The sequence below is a fragment of the Canis lupus genome, chromosome 9 (assembly GCF_011100685.1).
Source record: "Canis lupus familiaris isolate Mischka breed German Shepherd chromosome 9, alternate assembly UU_Cfam_GSD_1.0, whole genome shotgun sequence".
Taxonomy (NCBI): domain Eukaryota; kingdom Metazoa; phylum Chordata; class Mammalia; order Carnivora; family Canidae; genus Canis; species Canis lupus.
The window spans coordinates 53400071-53422250 of record NC_049230.1 but is presented as its reverse complement, the minus strand read 5'-3'; the positions used below and the strand labels follow the sequence as shown (position 1 = coordinate 53422250).

At 51.9% G+C, this 22180-nt stretch overlaps 1 protein-coding gene across 6 annotated transcripts in view; it reads left to right on the top strand.

Annotated features, from left to right (window-relative positions):
- The window catches only part of FUBP3 (far upstream element binding protein 3), a 53104-nt gene extending 38660 nt beyond the window's left edge, over positions 1-14444 (top strand). For 5 of the 6 annotated variants that reach the window (XM_038549025.1, XM_038549024.1, XM_038549027.1 and 2 more), the window contains 8 exons: positions 2397-2538; positions 6578-6738; positions 7514-7587; positions 7884-7964; positions 8134-8210; positions 10778-10849; positions 12113-12240; positions 13202-14444. In XM_038549025.1, coding sequence (XP_038404953.1) covers positions 2397-2538; positions 6578-6738; positions 7514-7587; positions 7884-7964; positions 8134-8210; positions 10778-10849; positions 12113-12240; positions 13202-13210 — 744 coding nt within the window. In that variant the 3' untranslated portion in view covers positions 13211-14444. The remainder of the gene's footprint in view (positions 1-2396; positions 2539-6577; positions 6739-7513; positions 7588-7883; positions 7965-8133; positions 8211-10777; positions 10850-12112; positions 12241-13201) is intronic. The other variant, XM_038549028.1, reaches the window with a different exon arrangement.
- Positions 14445-22180: the final 7736 nt, after the last annotated feature.

The window sequence follows — 22180 nt, the reverse complement described above, 5'->3', positions numbered from 1 at the left end:
AATCTCAGCTCAGGTCTTGATCTCAGGGTCATGAGTTCAAGCTCCACATTGGGCTCCACGCTAAGCATGGAGTCTCTTTTAAAAAAAATAATAAATGCTTGGGCAGCCCAGGTGGCTCAGCGGTTTAGCACTGCCTTCAGCCCAGGGTGTGATCCTGGAGACCTGGGTTCAGGTCCCACATTGGGCTCTCTGCATGGTCCCACATTGGGCTCTCTGCATGGAGCCTGCTTCTCCCTCTGCCTGTGTCTCTGCCCCTCTCTCTCTCTCATGAATAAATAAATAAAATCGTAAAAGAAGAAAAAAATAAACTCTAATCTTAGCTTCAGAAAACACTTCTGGATCCTCCAGAGTCTTAAAGCTGTCTTCACACACTGGATTCCCTGCACTTCTCTCTCAGGATGCGAGCTAGCTTGTGTGATGCTGTTAGCATCTTCACCTGCCCGCCCCCCACCCCCCCACCCCCGCCTCCCATTGTGAAGTGCTCTGGGAACCACTGTGACTGACGCTAGGTTGGCATGTCTCCCAGGTGTGCCAAACTGAGGGCAAGTTTAAAAACACTGGAGGGGGATCCCTGGGTGGCTCGGTGGTTTAGCGCCTGCCTTTGGCCCAGGGCGCGATCCTGGAGTCCCGGGATCAAGTCCCACGTCGGGCTCCCGGCATGGAGCCTGCTTCTCCCTCCTCCTGTTCTCCGTCTCTCTCTCTCTCTCTCTCTCTCATAAGTAAATAAATCTTAAAAAAAAAAAAAAAAAAAACACCTGGAGCTGAAGAGAAGCACAGATTGGAAACTATAGCCTGAGCTCTGCTGATAGCTAGACAAGCCTGTGGGATAAGCCTCTGAGCCTCCCTGGGCTGAGCTCTCGACCACAGATGATTCGTATGCACCAGGTAGTGCAGCCCACACAATCCCCAGGGTCTTGGAGTGGCCATGTTGAAGTTACAGGCTTATAGCCCCCACCACAGACTTCCAGAATCAGCATACCCCAGAGAGGAGGCTTGAGCTTCTGCTAGAGTTGCAGCAATTCTTAGGATTAGACAAGTTCAGAAGAGACCAGCGTCCTTGGTAACAGGAGGAGTCTACAGACCCAGAGCTACAGAGGTTCAGGGCAATGGGGAGATAGCCTCATCTCTGAGACTCTGGGGAAGGCCACGAAGTCGGCTATGTGTGCACGTACCCATGTGTACATACATTTTAACATAAATCCCTAAAATTGCTTTGTTTACTCATCATTTGTCTCTCATAAAAGCCGAGTGCAAGGAAAAAAGCACTCTAGTCATCTCTGTTTTCTGCTGGTTTTAATTCTGGGTAAACACTCAGTTTACTCTTAATCAGCACAGGTAGGTTCTGCCAAACATTTGTCCACTATGTTGAACATCTGTTTGGCTTCTCCCTTCCACGAAGGGGCTCTCAGCTTTGGCCAGATTTGCCCTCAACATATAAAAAAGAATTTTTTTTTTTAAGATTTTTGTTTATTCATGAGAGACACAGAGGAGAGAGAGAGAGGCAGAGACACAGGCAGAGGGAGAAGCAGGCTCCATGCAGGGAGCCCGATGTGTGACTTGATCCCAGGACTCCAGGATCAGGCCCTGGGCTGAAGGCGGCGCTAAACCGCTGAGCCACCCGGGCTGCCCACAAAAAAGAATTTAAATGCTGCAGCTCCATAGTTACTCAGAGAACAGAGACCTCCAATGAGATTGGCTGCCCCTGAATGAAAAGAACCTTCTTCTGTTAGGTGTTGACCATGGATGTGCCCTGTTCTGGGGGCCCGGCATGAGAATGTCAGAGGCTCCTCCACCCCACACCACAGGCCCACACACCTGATTTGTTCCCTCCTTTTTTGGGAGAATGGCACAACCCGGCTATCTGTAAAAGGCTTTTATCCTATTTGCTAGTTGGATTGTGAGGTGCTCTGACCACCCACAGCAGTGTCTGCGGAGGGGAGGGTTGGAGGCATACTTGTCACTTTGAAATGCCTGCAGCTCTTCCACATCTAATGCCTGGCTGGTGGGCCCAGCGTGTGTTAGCCACGGGAAAGGGCAGACTCCACGTAGGAGAAAACGGCTCCTGATACCTGGACATTAGGGCCCAGTAATTAAGACTCGGCAAGAGGGCACTAGGCTTCAGCCCAGGAGTGTATACCTGACTGCGTGTTTTAGTTCAGTACAGTGGGGCTGTTTGTGAAACCACACACGTTCCTCTGCACATGTCCTCAGTGCTCCTGTGATTTGTGTTAATTCTGGCTTTGAAAGAGCACTTCAGAAACTGAAATGTGGCAAGGTGCTCAGGTTCTAGTGTGTGGCACTGATTATATCCTGTCACTTCACCTCCTCCCTGGGGCTGAAAAGTGGTCCTGGTGGCAGAGGCAGAAATCTTTACTTGAGCTTTGCGTCCTTCCTAGGAAAGAGATGGGTTCGGAGGCCTCACGGTGGCCAGAGGACGAGGACGTGGCCGTGGTGACTGGAGTGTGGGAGCCCCTGGTGGCGTCCAGGAGATAACCTACACGGTGCCAGCAGATAAGTGTGGCCTCGTCATAGGCAAAGGTAAGGGGCCACTGGTGGAGTTTCATGGTTCCCCTCCATCTGTCCTACCCGACAGCAGAGAGGGCCCAGATGGTACCTCCAGAACATAAAGTCAGGTCTGTTGGCTGCACTTGACTGCAGGTGCCAGGTCTGTGACATCAGCAGCCTTCCATAGAGACCCTGTTGGGTAGGGTCTTCTCATGAACATGCGCAGAGTGGGCTGTCGGTTATCATGTACAAACAGACCAAAAGTAAGACCCCACTGCCTGGTGAAGCCACGTAGGTTGTCAAAAAGGTCCCCTGCCCAGGATGATGGGGCCTCTGGATGTTTGTCAATCGACTGATTAGTGATTAATTTGCCTCCCGGGAGCTCAGAGGAACAGTTGAGATAATTCCTCAAGTGAAGGTTGCCCTGTGACAAATGTGTCACTTTTTGTGCTTACTGGATTTGGGTATTTGGGCTTTATTGACACGTGTAAGAGTGGTTTTTATCCTTTGAGCACATTTACTGTGAACAACGGACACCCTGTGGAGGGAAATAAAAATTGACTGGTTAGTTGTTTCAAGGCTTTGTAGAGAACATTAGGTAAGAAACCCTTGTTAGTGGCTAATGTGGCCGCTAGCCATCCATCACTGCGAGCAAGGGGAAGAGCAAGCAATTCCTGGGCTGCAGCAGGCTGGCCTTGGCTCCCTAGAGGTTCTCAGGAAACCTCACCCTGGGCAGCACACACAGGTTCACCTCTGGCCTTTGTATTTGCCTTCGTACATGTTGGAGGAAGTCAATGCAGGCTACACCCCCCCCGCCCTGCGAGTTTCTCCAATTTCTGCCACCACCTCTCTGACCTGTGGGAAAAAGCTAACGTTCCACAGAGCACAATTTGGGAATGGTCTTGGTTGGAGAGCTAAAGCTGCCTTAGCATACTGTCCCATGCTAGCACATGGGGGTGATCCCTCCTGCCCCTCATTCACCTTCTAGAGTCTGCATTTGGCCCTGTCGTGGCCAGTGTCTAAGGTATGCTCTCTTGAAATGTCTATCTCTGGTCTCTGTGTTGTCTTCAAGAGTATTAATCTTTTTTTTTTTTAAAGATTTCATTTATTCATGAGAGAGAAAGAGAGAGAGAGATTGAGAGGCAGAGACACAGGCAGAGGGAGAAGCAGACTCCATGCAGGGAGCCTGATCCTGGGTGTCCAGGATCACGCCCTGGGCCAAAGGCAGGCGCTAAACCGCTGAGCCACCCAGGGATCCCCCCCACCTTTTTTTTTTAAAGATTTTATTTATTCATGAGAGAGAAAGAGAATATTAATCTTTGGAGGTGGTAGGAGCCACGTGAGTTTGTTTTCATTTCCTGGCAGGGTGTATGTGCTGATCATTGTTTAGGGGGTGCTGTCAGCTGCCCAGATGCTAGTGTAAGTCAGAGCCACTACCCAGACCATCAGCTTGGCTGCTGTGAGATTGAAACCAGTCAGTGCCTGTGGGTTGAGAAGCAGAGCTTGGTGTCTTTGCCTTTGGAGGACCATCCTGTCAAGGAGGGTTGACTCGCTGACTGTGTGTCTGCTCTAGACGGGCAGCCTTGCTGTCTGTACTGTGACCAGTCTTGGTAGTCCGTTAAATCTGGATGTGGCCAGAACCGCCCCTTGTAGTTTGTTCCTCAACAAAGTCACCCTGAGTGACTCCCACAGGGAAGTGACTGCTCTGTGTCCTGGGGCTCTGACAGCAGCCTCAAAAGGCCCAAAGTTTTGTCAGCCGGGGTCTCTCTTTACTGCTGCTCTCTGCTGCATGGGCGTGGACACACACGCACGCACACACACATACATGAGGCCTGGGTGTGGGGGTGCATCTTCTGAGAGAAGGTGTGTGGATGAGGGTGAGTAAGGGAGATGGGAGAGGGAGCCACCAGCAGTCAGGCCATTGGGTGCACCACCCCCCCCCACCCCCCCCACGGCCCCCGGCTCCAGTCCTTGGACAGACGCTGAGCCTCCCTGGGCCCCTGCTGGATTTCCATGATAAATACAGCAGTGGTGACAGATAGTGTGGCCAGCCCTGCTCTTGTCAGCCAGGCTTTTAGCAGGTTTGATTAATTGCTTTACGATTTCACATCCAGCCGGGGGGCCACTTGTGGGTCGCTTCTGCCCCCCATCAGGTGGAAGAATGGACAGGCTGCTGAATGAGCCTGTAGACAGCCACCATGTGCCAAGCTGGTGACCTCATTTTGAAGGAAGATGAACTTAAATTAACTCCTTCCGGCCCCGCGAAGTTTTGTGGTGCCTCTTCACCTTATTAGCATGCTGCCCTGGGCTTAGAGGAGAGGGCCTGGGGAACTGCTGCTCCAAGTGCCCTCCGGAGGACTGCTAGTCTGGGCGGCGGGGCTCTCAGCCTCAGACACGCGCGCAGGCCTTTTGTGCTCTTGCCTCGGAACCAGCGGCACCTGGGGAAGGCTGGAGGATTCCTTCCTTCCAGCTCTGGGTGTGCGGTAGGAAGGCTTCCACTTGCTCTTCTTGCTCTTCCTTCAGCCCCAGAAACACTTTGTTTAGTAGCAAAGTTGCCTGCTTTTCATGGTGCAAAGAGGATAAATTCACCACCTCTGAGCAGAGGACAGTATTTCCGGGCTGGGAAGGGCTTACTCCTGCCAAGGCCGGCAAGCCGCTGGAGGCTTCCTATGACTTTTCTGCATTGGCCAGTACAGTTTGCTCGAGTTGGAAAACACCTTTTCTTCCACCGTAGCAGAACTTTAAGAAAATCATGTGTGTAACACGTTGGTGTGTTGCATTGTTGTTTTTCATTTGCTCTTAAATTGAAACCCAACATCAACTAAACTGACACATGGCACGAGCCAATTTGAACAAAGCTTTCTCTGAAAGCCAGCAGCCTCCCAGTTTCTTCCTTCCTGTGGTGTCTGCCTTCAGGAGGCCGCAGGACCCCCGCTCCATCCTTGCCTCCTGTTCCCGTAGCATCCCACCGTAGCATCCCACCGAGGATGAGGTAAGACACAACACAGGCGGGGCCTGCTCTTGGGACCCCCTCCTTGTCCACCTGCTTGATAGGTGCTCCAGCAGCAGGCTGGAAGGACTATGGACACATTACCGTAAAATGACAAATATCATTTGAGGTTAGTTTTGACTCTGGGCGGGGTGGAGTGACACAGAGACTGGCCTTTAGTCTTTGCCTTTTGATCATTTGGTGGGGCTCTCTGCTCACCTGCACCAGATTGTCCACAGATTGTCTTTTTCTAAATTCGCAAAACTCTGGGCTTCCAGGTTTTCCTTGTACTCTGCCCTCTACACCCCACCCCCCCAGTTGAGCAGAACCGATCTGTAAATTCTGTGAAATTTCAAAAGAAGAATCAAACCATTGTGACACTGCTGGAGCTTTTGTTACGCAAATCTCAAGAGACTGGAACTCTCACAGGTTTTTCAAAGGGTCCAACTAAATTTTCATTACCCCACTCCACCCAGGCCTCTGTCTGTCTGTCTGTCTGTCTCTCTCTCTCTCTCTCTCTCACACACACATACAGACACACACATATCCTCAGCTGCCTCTCTGTCTAGACCTGCCCCCCCTCCCCCCACTGCCCATGGAGGAGGCAGGGACTGGAGAAGTGACAGGATGGGATATTGAAGGCCCGAGTGGGCTCTGGGCATTGTTGGAGCCAGTGGCCCTGTCTGTTTGCCCAGTGGAGGGAGGGAGAGGGCAGAGCCGTGGCCCACAAGGCTAAGGATGGAGTGTCTTCCCGGGGCCAAGGCCTGGCTGCACCAGGAGCAGCACGAGCCAGCCTCTGAGGTTCCCAGCTCCATCATGCACCCACCCATGGGCTCCAGGCCTCGGCCTGGCTCGGAGAGAAACCCTGGCTCAGCTCATAAGCCTAGTTTTGCAAACGAGAGCCCTAACATTTGTCCGGAGGCGGAGGATTTCAGAGTTGATCCCAGAAGGAACTTCTCCGCTTTCAGACCAGTGCTGGGGTACAGATAACACCTTTCCTCCTCTTCACAGCAGAGTACTGCCGGACTGCTGGGTCTGCCACAACTGCCACTTATCCTCTGTCTTGTGTCCACCTGCCCGCAGGGGGTGACAACATCAAAAGCATAAATCAGCAGTCAGGAGCGCACGTGGAGCTCCAGCGGAACCCCCCTCCCAACACTGACCCCAACCTGCGAATATTCACCATCAGGGGCATTCCTCAACAGATCGAGGTGGCCAGACATCTCATAGATGAGAAAGTTGGCGTACGTACAAGGTCCTTCCCCTGCCTGGCTTAATGATAGCTGGGTTTTCTTTTGGATGTCCAAGGTACCTGCTCTTCCCCCAGAACCATGTACTTCCTGTGCCTTTCAGTCCTCGTGTCACGTGAGGGCGGCCCCTCCCACTTTGCCAAGGGGGAAGGTCGGGGCCCAGAGATGCCAGGGCCAGGCCCTCTGGCAGAACTCACCAAGGCCACCGCAGCTCAGCAGCTCAGCAGCTCAGGCCCAGAGCCGTATCCCTTGTAGGCTTAGATGAGCAGCCAGGCGGCAGCCTTCCCCCCCCAGCACTGCCCCCGGACTCCCGCGGGCGTGGCTCTGGCAGCCAGCCCTGCAGGCAGCTTTCATTGACTCTGGCTTTAGTTTCAGGCACCTCAAAGCAGATAAAGAAAGGGAGTGTTGATGGAGGACAGATTGGCCACTGCTCACCTCAAAGGGGACGTAGAATGGCAGAAAGAGCCATGGGCCAGCCTAAATTGACGGGAGAGTCAAGCAGGTTGGTCCCTACCCCCAGGGTGACACGCTAGGGCAACTGTGGTGGTGCCGTGTTGGCTGTGTGGTGGTATCGGTCACTCGATGGGGCAGAAGCCATTTCTGCAGATAAAGTCCACTGTGGGGAAGCAAGGCTAGCGAGTGTCATAGGGTATCTGTACTTTACTTGACTCTGTCTCCCCGAAAGCTGTATTTTGCCTTGGGGTGGGCCTGGGCAGAGGGCAGAAGTGCAGCCGACAGCAAGTGAGAGCTCCCTCTGTGCCCTTGACAGGGGACCAGTCTCGGAGCACCCGGAGCCTTTGGACAGAGCCCCTTCAGCCAGCCACCTGCTGCACCTCATCAAAAGTGAGTCTCTTGGGTTGGTCTCAGTGGGAAGAGTTCACCCCGTCTCAGGAGGTCCTCTTTCCAGCTGCTTCTAGGGAGTGCCAGCCAAAAGCCTGGAGTCCTGGGTTTGAGCAAGATTCCTCCCTTTGCCTCTCTCCACCGGCCCCTGTAAGCCTGTTCACAGCCCACTGACCAGTCCTGGGGGTGAGAGCCTCCCAGAAGCCAGAGGGCCTTGGGGCCAGCACCAGCATCCCTCAGCGGCTCTCCCCACCTGGTCCTCGGCCCGCTGTGTTCATTTGTTCTTTACTTTCTTTTAGCACATTTCCCCCAAGGAGCTCAGGCTGCTTCCCGAGCATTGCTGCTAAAGTGAATGGAAACCCCCACAGCACCCCTGTGAGGTAGGTGACTTCTCGCTCCATCCCTGCGGCCCTCCTGGGACGGGCGGGACCGGTGGGGTGGAGGGAGCAGAGAAGAGCTAGACCACGGATGGCTTGGTGGGAGGTGGGCCCAGGTGAGGAGAGGGGGATGTGGCCTGCTCTGGAACCAGTGGCTCTCTTGTCCTCCTAGTGGTCCTCCGGCCTTTCTGACCCAGGGATGGGGCAGCACCTACCAGGCGTGGCAGCAGCCCACACAGCAGGTCCCAAGTAAGTGACGTGGAGGAGATGGGACCGCGCGCCCCCCCTCAGGAGGGCCAAGGGGCTGGTGTGTCTGAAACGCTCTAGTCGCACATCTTGGCCAGTAGGCCCGGCATGCATGTCCCTCCCCAGAGATGCCGGGAGCCTCCCGGGGCAGGGGGAAGCCACCAGCTGAGCAGGGATGGCAGCTGGCTCCCTCCTGACCCTCCTCTCAGACCTTTCTTTCCCATTCCTCTGTTCTTAGAGCTAGGGGCTGGTGTCCACCTTGTTTCCACAAATGGGTCAGGAAGGCCTGCAGGCTTGGACCTGACCCTGCCCACAGCTCCTCCCCTCACTTCCCTCCCAGGCCCCCATACTTGCTGGGAGCCCTCCCCACTCCCCAGCTCTGGCCTCCTGGTGACCGTGTCCGTCCCCCCCCCCCCCCCCCCCCGCCCGCTTCTCTCCAGCACTGGCTTAGAAAGGATGTTCTTTCTATCTCCTGAACTTTCAGAAAGCACAGAGCTAGAGAATTAGCTCTGCTCGGTGACACCCTGAGCCTGCCCTCCGGCCCCACATGAGTTTCAGGAGCCATTCTGGAGTTATATTGCTGGTAGAGCCACCTTCACAGCCTTCAAAAACAAAACACACACCTTACCTTCGGGTTTTCTGTCCCTCCGGAGCGGTGGCCTGCTTGTGTTTGAAGGGATTCTTCAGTGCATCTGCATGTGATCCTTGCGGCCCACCAGATGCAGGACCCTGCATGCAGCTTTTAGCTCCCCGGGCACTGAGCCTCGTTCTGGGCTTCTCTTGTTTCCCCCTGAGCAGAGTGTCTCTGCACAGAAGCCCTGCCTGGGGGTAGCTGCTCAAGGTCACAGCTAGACAAGCAGCCCAGTGGGGTCGGAGTCCTGAGGCCGAAGCTATACATGGCGTGTCCCCCTCCTGTGCACTCCAGTTCTGTTGTCTGTGAAATGAAGGGTTTAGGTTTGATTTCCAAAGTACCCATGAGCCCTAAAATTGTATAATAGCTTTTTTTTATTCCTTTTCCTCCCCAATATATTTTTTTTAATATGAAATGTCTCAGACATACAGAATAATATGAAGAATTTTACCACGAACACCTGTACACCACCTAGAGTGTGCCAGGCCCATTTCACTGCACTCACTTTGTCCTAGAGCCTGTTCCTGTTTTCTTTGCTTCTGTTCTGATCGGAAAGTGCCCTCAGAACAAGAGGGGGCCTGGGTTGAATTCACATTTTGCCCCATTGCTCAAGACAGAGACTGAGAGAGAGCCCTAGGCTGGGGGGAATTTGGTAGGGGACACATCCTCTTGCCTGAGGGGACTAGACCCTGGGGCCATGGTTCTGCAGAGGCCCTGCCCTGCTGGCAACCTCAAACCCCCACTGGCCCCAGAGGGGTTGGCAGAGGCCCGTGGGTCGAGTAAAAGAAAACAGTCAGTGCCTGGTTTCTTGCCTCTGTTCCCATTCCTTCATCTTGTTGTGTTGAGCTTTGTCTGTCTATAGGAGGCGGTGAGAATTGGTTCTAGTGAACTCTCATTTGGAAGAAACCTCTTGCTTGCCCAACCCTTGGCGTCTGCGGGAAGAGCTCTTGCTGCCCTTCTCCTGGCCTTCTCCAGAACCACCTTGTTCTGTTCCTCGCATCATCCTGAGCCACTTCCTGCCCCACTGGGAGGAGGGGGTGGGGGGTATCTTTGCCCTTTGGTCCCCCCACCTCACTTCTTCCCCCTGCCCCGCACACAGACTCCCCTCACCCCACGCCCCTCCTCAGACTGCAGTAAAGTAGCAGGAAAGACACTCTGCTATGACTATGGTCTCTAGCCACCACCTGCAATTCTAACAGAAAACCAAATGCTGAATGGGGTCCGAGCAGGTGGACACGTGAGCCAGCCCTGACCTCAGCAGAAGGAAAGGTCCCAACTTGTCGCTCTGGTCAGGGCTTCTAACCCCTGCAGAGGCAGGCCGCAGTCACTCGCTCCCCAGATCTTTCCTGCCAGTGCCACACAGAGCACGCGCCCCTGGTGGGGTGCCAGGAACAGCCCCACACACCTCTTCTTCCCCTCCACTCCTACCCCAGAAAGGCACGAGGCCAGATTGAGGTCAGATGCATGTTGTGGCCCTCAGCCCCTCCGCTGTGTGTACCTCGTCTTCTGTCGCAAGCAATGTCCGGGCCATTTCCCCTCACGCTTCCTGTGCTTCTGCTTGTCCAGAGTTAAAGCCGTCAGTCTCTGAACAGAAGGGTCAGGGGAAGAGTGTGGTCAGCACCACTTGGATTCCTTGTTCCATCCGAAGGCCGATTCAGTTCAGGGAGCCTCAGATGAGGTCACTCTGGCTCCGGGGCACCCTGAGCTCATATCTCCATCTGAAGGATCAAGGCTCTTCCGACCCTCTGCTCTTGGGGGGGGGCAGCAGTCCTGCCCAACCCCCTCCTCCCAGGGGTCCTTAGTCACACCTCGTGGGCCTGGGTGGAGGCCCTCTGGGGCGTCCCCATGTCTCCCCATGGCCGGCCTGCTGCTGCCTTACCAGGCCATGGGGTCCAGAGCCGGCGCCAGGGGCCTGACTGCTTTTGTGTTCTCCGCACAGGCCAGCAGAGCCAGCCGCCGAGCAGCCAGCCTGACTACAGCAAGGCCTGGGAAGACTATTACAAAAAACAGAGTGAGTGAGACGGCCCTCTGAACAAGCAGACCCTAGGCCCAGAGCCCCCGCGCCTGGAGGCCTCGCGGTCGTGGTGCCCTGTCACCTTCGTTCTTCCTGCGCTCTCCCTGTGTGACTTCGTTCTCAGTCTGCCTTTGTCTCCCTGTGTCCCCTGGGTGTCTGTCAGAGAAGACGTGGTGGAGCCGTCTGCTGCCGCCCCCCCCCCCCCTTCTAGACACCAGAGAACCTAAGGACAAGCTCGGGGCCAGCTGTCCAGCCTCAGCCATCCCCTTTGGAACCGCTTGGCCAGGACTCAGAGCAGCAGGCCCCTGGTCCCTGACCATCTTGCCTCCACCCAGCTCTTTCTGATCCTTTCAGGGCAGGGAGGAGAAAGAGGGTAAAACTCCAAGAAGGCAGCCCAAAGTTGGTGTGGGTGCCAACGTGCTTGTTTCTTTTCTTAAGTTAGCTCATTTTTTAGTTGTGCCAGAAACTAAACCCATCTCTTTAACGGTTAAGAGAAGAAAAATCTAGTTACAGCAACCGAAAAAAGCCCCCAAGTGAATCCTTTAAAATTAGCCCTAATTCCTTTGTATTCCAAAAGTACCGAGCCAGAGTGTGGTTGGAGGAGGTGCTCACGTGTCTTGACTGCAGAGTATGTTACCTGCTGGTTGACAAAAATCAGGTCAAGGAGTGTCAAAGAAATGGTTACCCTGGTGTTTGGATTGTCACCCCATTGATAGCTTGGGGGGTTGGGGCAGTCAGGGAGGTCCTCGTCACCCAGAGCACCTGCTGGAAGGCCAGATGCCCTATCTTCCCCAGCCCTCCTGGGATTGGATGCTCTGTACAGGTACACCCTGCCCCCAGTGGGGCACTTGCACTCTTTTCCTTCTTCCTCCCTCCCTCCTCCTCTCCTTCTCCACCTCGCTCTCTGTGTGTCTGTGTCTCTCTCTCTTTCTCTGGCCCTGGCAGCCCATGGGGTAGGCAGACAGAGGCAGAGATGGTGATTTTGACAAGACGGATGTGCGATCTTGTGGGGGCAGAGCAGGGACAGGTAGCACGTGGCTGAGGGTCCTTTCTGCAGCAGGGCCCTGGGCAGTGCCCAACCGCACAGCATCCCAAGGACCCTCCAGCGCCAGACTCACCGGAGCCCAGAGGGAGAGCGCATTGGCACTTTTTCCAGCTGCCCCCGTCTTTGGGAAGGGATTCCTCTAAGCTGACAGCGTCCTTTACCTCCCCAGACACATCCCCACCCCCGATAACCCCTGTGCTCTCCTTTGTCATCAGGTCACGCCGCCAGCGCTGCTCCTCAGGCCAGCTCCCCGCCGGACTACACAATGGCCTGGGCGGAATATTACAGACAGCAGGTGGCCTTCTACGGGCAGACGTTAGGGCAAGCTCAGGCCCACAGCCAGGTCTGTAGCCCATCACCAGCACCGCAGGGCCTACCCAGACCAGTCCTGACCCCCTTTCTGCCAAGCCTGTGTGTGTGCCTGACCCCAGGGCAGGAACGCGGCTGCGGAGGGATGGCCCTCGCCCCTGTGCCGCCCAGCATGGCAGCTGTCTGCTGAGAGGCCGGCTGGGACCACGCTGGCCCCCTCCTCGCAGGTTTGGGCTGAGTGGGAGAGGAATTGGCTGTGCAGCCTTTGTAAGGAAGTGCCCGGTTCTCTCTCATGTCTCGGCCCTCACTGTGCAAGGCTGAGTGACACTCCAGTTTCTCTTGCTAGGCCTCAGTTTCCCCAGCCGTCAGTGAGAGTGACAAGCCTGTGGTACTGGGCGGGCTTGGCACTATGGTAGGGAGCGTGGGAGACACACCTGCTGCTGCTCTTAAAGAAGGTTGTGTGGCCAGACTGTTCCCCCCGCCCCCCCGCCCCCCGGCCCTCAGCAGTGAGGGGCGGCAGGGAGAGGGCAAGTCCACACCCTCTGAAGGCTGGGCAGGGCAGAGCACCAGATCTTCATCCCGCACGGAAAGCTGGAGGGCTCCATCCAGTTAGAAGCCAAAAATGGATTTCTTATTAATGTAGGAACATGACCAAAGGCGCCCCCATGCACCTTTCAGGTGACCTGCTGCTGACCAGGTCCCCATGGACCCAAACTCGCTGGTCATCTCACTGCCAAAATTGGCCCTCTGTGCCTGGGCTCAGTGGAGACAGGTGTCAGGGCCGGTGGGCAGTGGTGGAAAGGTATCTCGTGCTGGCTCCCCTGCTTGAGTAGCTGCCCCAGGACCCTCCTGTACAGGAGACCATGTGTCTGGGCCAGATCCAGAGCCACAGGGGAAAGGGTGACCTGTCACCTCCCTGCCTTCAGAGCCCCAGGCTGAGACAGGACACAAGAGCTGGCCTCACAGACTAACTTCTGTCCCCTTCCTTCCCACAGGAGCAGTAGGACAGCCACCTGCGGCTCTTTTCTCCCCGAAATCATTGTGAGCAAAAACGTATTTGTAACAGAGGTTTTTAGATTTGCAAACCTTTTGATGAAGAACCTTTGTTTTCTGTGAAACACTATATTTAGATTAACAGGATTTTTCTAAAAATCGGGAAAATTAGTTACTAAAAATTGCTGGTAATTTCTGTTTCATTATTTTTGTTTGTTATTTCAAATGTGTAAGCTCTGGGATTCTTTTTGGAGCAAGACCTGCAGATTCAGGCACCAGAATGTGCCTCAGAGCAGTGACATTTCAACACGGTGTGTTTGTTTTGTTTTGTTCCGTTTTGTTGCGTGTCTTTTTATTTACAGTTTTTTTCTGTTGCAACAGAAAGTGGCTTGGAAGTCTTAGGTGGTATGTAACAAATTCTTTAAAAAAATTTTTAAACAGTATTTAAATATTCTTAAATGTGTAAATTCATTAAATGTTTTACTTCTAATTTCTTGTTATCTTGGCTGTCTGGTTTTATTGCATTTTTTAAAAAACTGAACTATTATGTATTGTAATTAATTATGTGAATTCTGAATTGAGACAGATAATTGTATTGCTGTCCAACAGGGATTGGGAGGGGGCATTTTATAGGGTTTGTATAATTTCTAGAGTGCTAAAGGGTAATATAAAAATGTGTCCGTGTGTTTAGCAAACGTTTTTTTCCGTGTCTCTATTACCAGTGGCAGTTGTGTATCTAAGACCTCCAAGCTTGTTTTAAAAACAAAACAAAAAACCTTTCTTCTCTCAGAAATATAAATACTGTTATTTTTAATATTAAAAAGAAATTCGATATAACTTTTAACAAACACTGTGGAACGTTAAACCGCGTGAAAATGTAGTAACTGTTGTTTAATTCCGAGATGTTTCTTCCTTTTTTTCTTTTAAATATTTTCTTAATATTTGTCAAATTAACTAGATGGATAAATAAATCTAGTATTAACCACCATATGAATTAAATAATTTTGATTTAATAAAAGGGATAATATGATTTTCAGTGTTTACTGTAGTGCAACTTGTACAGATAACATGTATTTTTAAAGGAAAGAAAAACGGAATCGAAGCTATTTTTCTCGCATTTTTAATTGACCCGAGGGACATTCCGTTTGAAATGTACCGAAGTTACAGTTTCTGGATTTTTCTCCTTATTTTCCTTATAATGCTTGAAATGTCTAACTATTAAAAAAAGGCAATTGGAAAATGTTATGCATGTTGTTTTTTTTTTTAAAGTGTTCTTTTTATTTGACTGACAATTCATTTTACACTCTATATAATAAAATTTCCACAAGACGTCTTGTGGGCCAAGTATTTTTAGTCTGTTTGCTTTCCTTGTGCGACCTGCCCCCTGCCCGCTCCCCCCACAATGAAATCGAGCGGACGTTCTTGCAGTTCGCAGCCTGTCGGTCGTGCTGCACTACGCGAGCCCGACTCGGCGCGCAGCCCAGGTGCCTAGCTCCTTCGTCACGCTCATTTTATTTTAATGGCTTGGTATAATTTGACAGTGTGACTCGAGAGCTTTGATTACCACCAGCCCCTCTTACCTGTCAGGTCTAAGCAGCTCTTGACGTGGGTGTGAGATCAAGAAGCCAATAACAAGTTTCCTCGCGCAGAGGCGCTGTCATGGTAAGTGGAGCTGGAGGAGTCATTTAAGGGAGGTTGTGACCAGCTCTGCAGACCGCCCGCAGCCGGATCAGCACTCTTCCCGTAACTGGGTCAGCGCACCCCCTGCCTCCGCCCGCTTCCCCACACCCCTGCCCTGGCATGCAGTCGCCAGTCGCCAGAGGAGGTCGGGCTGGTCCTGGCCTGGCGCCCTGGGCTGCCGGTCCTTCCATGCTTTCCTGGTACACGCTTCTCGGGCTGCGGCTGCCTGGGCCGCTCCCCTCTTGTCCCCGGCACTCAGCCCGCCGCTGTGTGTCTGTGCAGTGGGGCCAGGTGGCATTTACCCTCCCAGCCCCGTGCCCGCTGGGGGGCATCAGGTGGCTGGGAGGTGCCAGCAAACGTGCTCGTTTTCTTTTGGTGTTTCCATTAAGGAAACAAAAGGGAGTGTCCTTACCCATAGGTTTAAGTCACGGAGGGTCCTGCGGTTTCAGGACACAGCGTGACAGTGTAGGCCCTCCACTAGAGGCTATCGAAGAAGAGAGAAGAGCCTTTGACTCCTCTTTTTCTCTCCTTCCTTTCCAGTCGGTTGAAGCAACTGGCTCTGGACACAGCTCCTGACTTTAATATTTGAAAATGCCCTGCCCTTTGCTGCTGGCTTTACGTGTGAGTCATCTCCTCATTTAGACGCCCGGTGCTGTGAGGATCCCGTGCACAAACCTCCCTGCAGCTCATGTGCATGCGCGCGTGCGTGCGTGTGTGTGTGTGTGTGTGTGTGTGTATACGTGCGCTCATGTTTCCAGTTCAGGTCCCTTTTCTTTTCTCTACCCCAAGCTCTAAGAGGAGGGGAAAAAAAGCATCTGTGGCTCCTTGAGGCCGAAAAGGGGTGTGGAGAGCAGCCCATCTGCAGCCATTCTGAGGCCTGTTGAAAGCCGGAAGACAAAAAGGAGATGTGGCATCTTTAACTACACCTCTAGAGAATCGAGTTTGACGTTGAGAAATTGAATAGTAAAAGCCACTTGGAAAGAAGGAGGGGCGAGCAGGAGGAGGGCATAAACGCTGATGATGGTAATGGGAGTTGGGGAGAGGGCATTACAGAGAATACTTCCTTCTAATTCATCTTCCAAGCTCTGTGCCAAAACAGCATTTGGCATGGTTCACAGGGAGCGATTGTGTGATAATGAACCCTAAGGTGTCCCTTAATTGAAGACTGAGCATTGTGGTTTGTGCCAAGAGTCATAAATGGTGCAGGCTTGCGGGAGGATGCATTTTCTTAAATGTATCGGTAAGTACAGATTAGCACTTGTCCCCAGTGAAATGCCCATACTATAAATTATGGAAATCTCTCTCTCTCTCTCTCTCTCTCTCTCTCTCTGTCTCCCTCTGTCTCTCTCTCTCTGATGCAACCTTTTATTGAGGCAGGGGAAGGCGGGGTACAGTACAGCAGGAGGCAGGGGGGAAAGTTTGCAAGCATATGAAATTTGGCCTCATTAACATGGCGCCCACGAAGATGGTTCTCATCAGCAGTCTGGGGTTCTGGAAGGCTAAAGTGCTTGAAATGTACCAGGTTCAGCGGTTGTGTTCCATTAAGAAAGCTGCACGGTCATCACTGAGAGGACAGTCTGTGGCGGGGGCCCTGTCTGTCTTCAGAGCTCTGCCCCTGCTCCCACCCACCACCACGCACGCACACTAGGTCTCTCCCCCCTCACCCTGCCCCCGGGTCCCAAGTTCCGTATTCAAGGATCCAGCTGGGCAGTTCCCATCCGACCCAAGACTTCAGGCTGGGGGTGGGGAGTACTCCGGGCAGCATGCTCCTCCCGTCAGGTGGGAGGTGCTGTCTTTTCAGTGTCCCCTCTAAGGGGTGGCCCCCCGTGGTGTCCCACAGTAGGCTCGGCTGGGGCACAAATGGCATGAGGCAGGAGCCGGGTCCACGAGGGTGAGGGCATTGGGAGACCTGGGAGCCTCGGCCTCTAGCTGGCTGCCCAAGCCCCACTTCTGGTCCACCGGGGCCCAGCTGGGGTTCTTTGAGGCAGGTTAATGCAAATGGTCCTGACACACTCTTAGAGATTAATGGCCAGAAAGTGGATTGACACTCAGTTCCAAAGGAGGTGCTGGCTGCCGGCCGGTGCCTGTGCGGGGTGGAAGGGGAAGTAAAGACAGCCCCCATCAATGAACCGCTGAAACAGTGGGGGAGCTTGCTGGCCTTGGTCCTGAGGGCCTTCTAGCAGCACCCAGCAAGGGTCTTCTGGTCCTTTCTGGCCCCTCCTTTGATGAGGGTCCCCACACCCTGGAGGGTAAACAGGACTGTTCTTCCCCTTTCACGGACGAGGGCTCAGAGTCGGAAGCTAAGTGACCCGTCCTTGTGTGCACAATCGTGGGGGCCGGTTCTGTGCCAGGTTCTATGCTTTGCCACCAAGTGAAGTAGCCCCTACGGGGCACTAGGCAGGGGTTGGGTGGGGGGATGGCGCCCACCTGGGCTGGGCCCTGTAAGTGAGTTACAGTCAACCATGATCTTTGATTCCGTGTTTACAAACACACCTCCTCACTAAAACGTGTTCACAATCTTAAAACAAATACTCCCTGCTCTCCTGCAGTCACTCTCAGCAAAAAAAAAAAAATCCGAGGTGCCCGATGCACATGTGTCCAGTGGAGGAAAACAGTGACAACACCCAGCCTGCTGGTCACAGCTCTCAGGCCAGAGGCAAGGGTCCTGGAGGTCTGTCTAGTGCCGCGGTTCTGCAACATCTGTGCTTGCTGTTGGTGATGTTGCTGCTCCAGTAGTACGAGAAGGCAGTGACGTGGGGGATCCCTGGGTGGCTCAGCGGTTTGGTGCCTGCCTTTGGCCCAGGGCGCGATGCTGGAGACCCGGGACCGAGTCCCACGTCAGGCTCCTGCATGGAGCCTGCTTCTCCCTCTGCCTGTGTCTCTGCCTCTGTGTGTGTGTGTGTGTGTGTGTGTGTGTGTCTCATGAATAAATAAATAAAATACTGAAAAAAAAAAGGCAGTGACGTGCCCCATGGAGAAGACACGTGTGTCAACTAAGCTGTGTTCAGTCACAAGTTGCGGTGCTGTCGGCCAGATGAGCTCGATCTTAACAAATCAACAAGATATACTAAGTAAGGCGTCTTTAAACAGAAATGCATATAAACACGGTTAGGCGCTGATGGATGAAACGTTGTGCCAAGGCTGGAGGGCCCCTAACCCTGCATCCATTCCCCGCCTCCCCCCCCCCCGCCCCCCCGCCTTCCTGGGAGGGAAGGTGCCGCGTTCGCTGATTCAGGTTCTCCAGACTGCATAGCCGGGACTACTGCAGATAAGGAGGATCAACTGTCTCTTACCTCCAGCGGGGGGGGGGGGGGGGGGGGGGGGGGGGAGGGCTCCGCTGCTCTTGGGCTCATGTTGGAGAGGAGGAAGCATGTTGGAAGGGGTTCCTGCCAGAGTCAGACCGAAGACGTGTAGGTGGCAGAGCCCGCGCTCAGACCTCAGTGTGACTGCAAAACCTGCCCGCATTGCCCCTTTTGTGAGCAGATACGGCATGTGTGCAGGACGACGCCTGGGCGGCTCAGCAGTTTGGCGCCGCCTTCAGCCCAGGACGTGATCCTGGGGTCCTGGGATCGAGTCCCACATCGGCTCCCGATGAGGAGCCTGATTCTCCCTCTACCTGTGTCTCTGCCTCTGTGTCTTTCATGAATAAATACAATCTTTTTTGAAAAATTAATAAACAATAAATAATAAACAATTAAAAAAAGGAAAAGAAATGGCCCGTGTGCAAAGGCCACCTAACTTGGTTCCAGAAGGACCCAGCAGGTTCAGCCCACCTGGGGCAGCAGAGTGTAGGGGACACATGTAGGGACACTCAAGCTTGGGGTTCTCATTTGTTTTTTGTTTTTAAAGATCTTATTTATTTGAGAGAGAGTGTGTGTGAGCAGGGGAGGGTCAGAGAGAGAGAGCACGCGCGAGAGAGAATCTCAAGCAGGCTCCATGCTCAGCTGTGGAGCTTGATCTGGGGCTTGATCTCACGACCTTGAGATTAAGACTTGAGTGGAAATCAAGACTCGGATGCTTAACCGAGCCACCCAGGCTCCCCTCAAGTTTGGTTTTGGGCACTGTCCCCACCACTCAAAGCCATGACCTTGGGCAAATTAACATTCTATGCCTCAGTATCTTCATCTGCAGTATGGGCATAAGAACTACCTCCCTGGTCATGGGCTGAGTTAAGATTCAATTTGACAAATATGTATAGCACTTGATACCTGCCTCATAATGAGCATTTTAAAAATATGGCAGCTCGTGGTAATATTGAGTTCAGGGTTTCCACCTTCTTTGGTGGCTTTTTCTATTCCACGATGAATGCCAGGGGCTGTGTGATCTGAAAAAAAGTGTCAGCCTCACCACTGACCCTCCAGCTTCTTCTGGACTCTCCTGGTCTCCCCGGGATTCTGTGACCCCAGGTATAGCTAACTGATCCCCTGAAGCCATGGCAACTAGGCCATTAGGAGAGAACAGCCCCCAAGGGCAGGTGGGGCAACTTTGGGAAAAGCCTCTACACACACACACACACACACACACATGCATATCGGTGTGTGCCACAGATGTGCAGGAGATGACTTTGGCCAGTGTTTGGGGGGATCAAGGCTGCCCAATTCTGGCCTGCCTGCAAGATGATGTTTAAGGCAATCCGATTTCAAGCACACCAAAAAGGATTCTGATCCTTTGTGTCTCCTCCTTCGTGCAGCATACTCTCTAATCTGGACTTCCCAGGAAGCCTTGACCCCTGAAAAGGACTGGAGCCCCCAACCGTCCCAGCTGCACTCACTGCAGCCACGCTGCTGAGCTCACACGACACTCCAGAAATCCACCACAAACCTTCAATTCTCTGGGGTGTAGTCGGGTGCTCTCAGCTGTGTTTAGGAAAAGGATGACAATAAGGATCGGGTGGTAATGGTTTCATTCTTGGGATTGATAACATCCCACCAGTCAACCCGTCCAAGTGTATATACCAACAAGCTCTTCACCAAGCCTGCCTTTTCCTCAGTCAAGGGGAGTCAATAGTCACATGGAGAGCCCAGAGGCCCGGCTTTTGTTCCCAACTTGGACGGCTGACTTTCTCTGTGACTAGAACTAGTCACATCACTCAGTGTCTCTTCCATGGGAATTAGACCACACCAGTGGTTTCCAAATTATATTAGGCTGGGGTCAAGGGTTCCACTGTTGTTTGATTCAAATTCCAATAAAATATATCAAATGTATTTAAAATGTTTTAACTCTAATTTTCCAAAGATTTTATTTGAGATACAGAGAGAGCAAGAGAAAGAGAGACAGATGGGGACACCTGGGTGGCTCAGCGGTTGAGCATCAGCTTCGGTTCGGGGCGTGATTCAAGTTCGGGGATAGAGTCCTGCATCGGGCTTCCTGCAGGGAGCCTGCTTCTCCCTCTGCCTGTGTCTCTGCCTCTCTCTGTGTGTCTCTCATGAATAAATAAATGAAATCTTTGGGAAAAAATAAGAGAACTGTATTTTAAAAAAAAGAGAGAGACAGAGAGAGCACAATCAGGGGGAGTGGTGGGGGGAGGGAGAAGCATGCTCCCCACTGAGCAGGGAGCCTGATGTGGGGATTGATCCCAGGGCCCCAGTATCATGACCTGAGCCGAAAGCAGATGCCTAACTGAGCCTGTCAGGCGCCCCTAACTAGAATTTTTTAAACACACCATGCATTCAAGTAGGTTACAACTGCATTCCCATTTTTTTCAATCTGCTTGTCTATCTTTGTACCAATACAACACTATCTTAGATACTGTGCCTTCATGGTGGATCTTTCGGCTCTGCTGTTCTTCAAGCTGGCCTTAGCTATTCTCAGCCCTTTATGTCTTCATGTAAATTTTAGAATCCCTTTATCCATCCCCTCTACCCCGCAAAAAAATGTGTTCAAAGCTGCCAGGATTTTGATTGGGACTGCCCTGAATCTATGCATCAACATGGGAAGAATCACCAAACCAACAATATTCAATCCCTCACTTCATGAACATGGTATACCCCTTCTTTTGTTTAGTTCTTTGATTTTTCTCTAGAATTCTAGGAATTTTCAGTGGAGAGGTCTTGCACACCTTTCCTTCCTTTTATTGCTGGGTTTTTTATGTTTTGCTGCTATTGAAAATGGTACTTTCTAAATGTCATTTTTCATTTCTTTGTCACTGGTTTAAGAAATATAATTTTTAAGTATATTAACCTGGATTCCAATGATTTTACCTGAATTCCTTATTACTTCTAACAGCTTGTAGATTCATTTGGATTTTCTATGTTCTAAATCATGTCACTTATGAATAACATGGTGTTGTTTTTTTTCCTTCCCAATCCTTGTGCCATTTTAAAAAATAGATTGTTTTACTGCCCTGTCCAAGGCCTCCAGTGATTGTTCTCTGAAAGTAGCAACAGTGAGCATCCTGGCTGGTCTCATCCATAGTCTTAGAGGGAATACTTTTAATAATTCACCATTAATTATATCTGTGGTTCATTTATTATACGTACTTTTTATCAGATAAGGAAGTTCCCTTCTGTTTCTCATTAGCCAAAAGTTTTATCATGACTGGGTGCTCCATTTTTCAGATGCTTTTTCTGCATCTATAATATTTATCACATGAGGGGCACCTAGGTAGTTCAGTCTGTTAAGGATCTGCCTTCGGCTCAGGTCATGATCCTTGGGTCTTGGGATGGAACCTGAGTCAGGCTCCCTGCCCAACTGAGAGCCTGCTTCTCCCTCTTCCTCTGCCCCTCTCCCTGCTTGCACCCACACTCTCTCTGTATAGAATAAATAAAATCTTTAAAAAAATCACTATCTCCTTTTTAATTTTAATATAGTGAATTACATTATTGTCAAATTTTAAACCAGCTTTGAGTTCCTAGAATAAAACTTACTTGGCTGTAATATATTATCATTACTTATATATCATTGGATTGAATCGCTATTAGTTTTGCTTAGAATGTTAGCATGTATATTCAAGAGAACAATCAGTCTATAATTTAAATCATAATTTAACCCAATGAATACCTGAAACATGTTGACTTGTGCTATTAGCTTACTACGCATTTCCATCTGGGTATGCCATCATTGGTCACACTCCAGACGAAGAATGTTAAGAATGTTCTGGGATGCCTGGGTGGCTCAGCGATTGAGCATCTGCCTTCAGCTCAGGGCGTGATCCTGATCCTGGGATTGAGTCCCACATCAGGCTCCCTGCATGGAGCCTGCTTCTCCCTCTGCCTGTGTCTCTGTCTCTCATGAATAAATAAATAAAATCTTAAAAAAAAAAAAAAAGAATGATGTTCTAACTCTAGACTGGTCTTTGGATT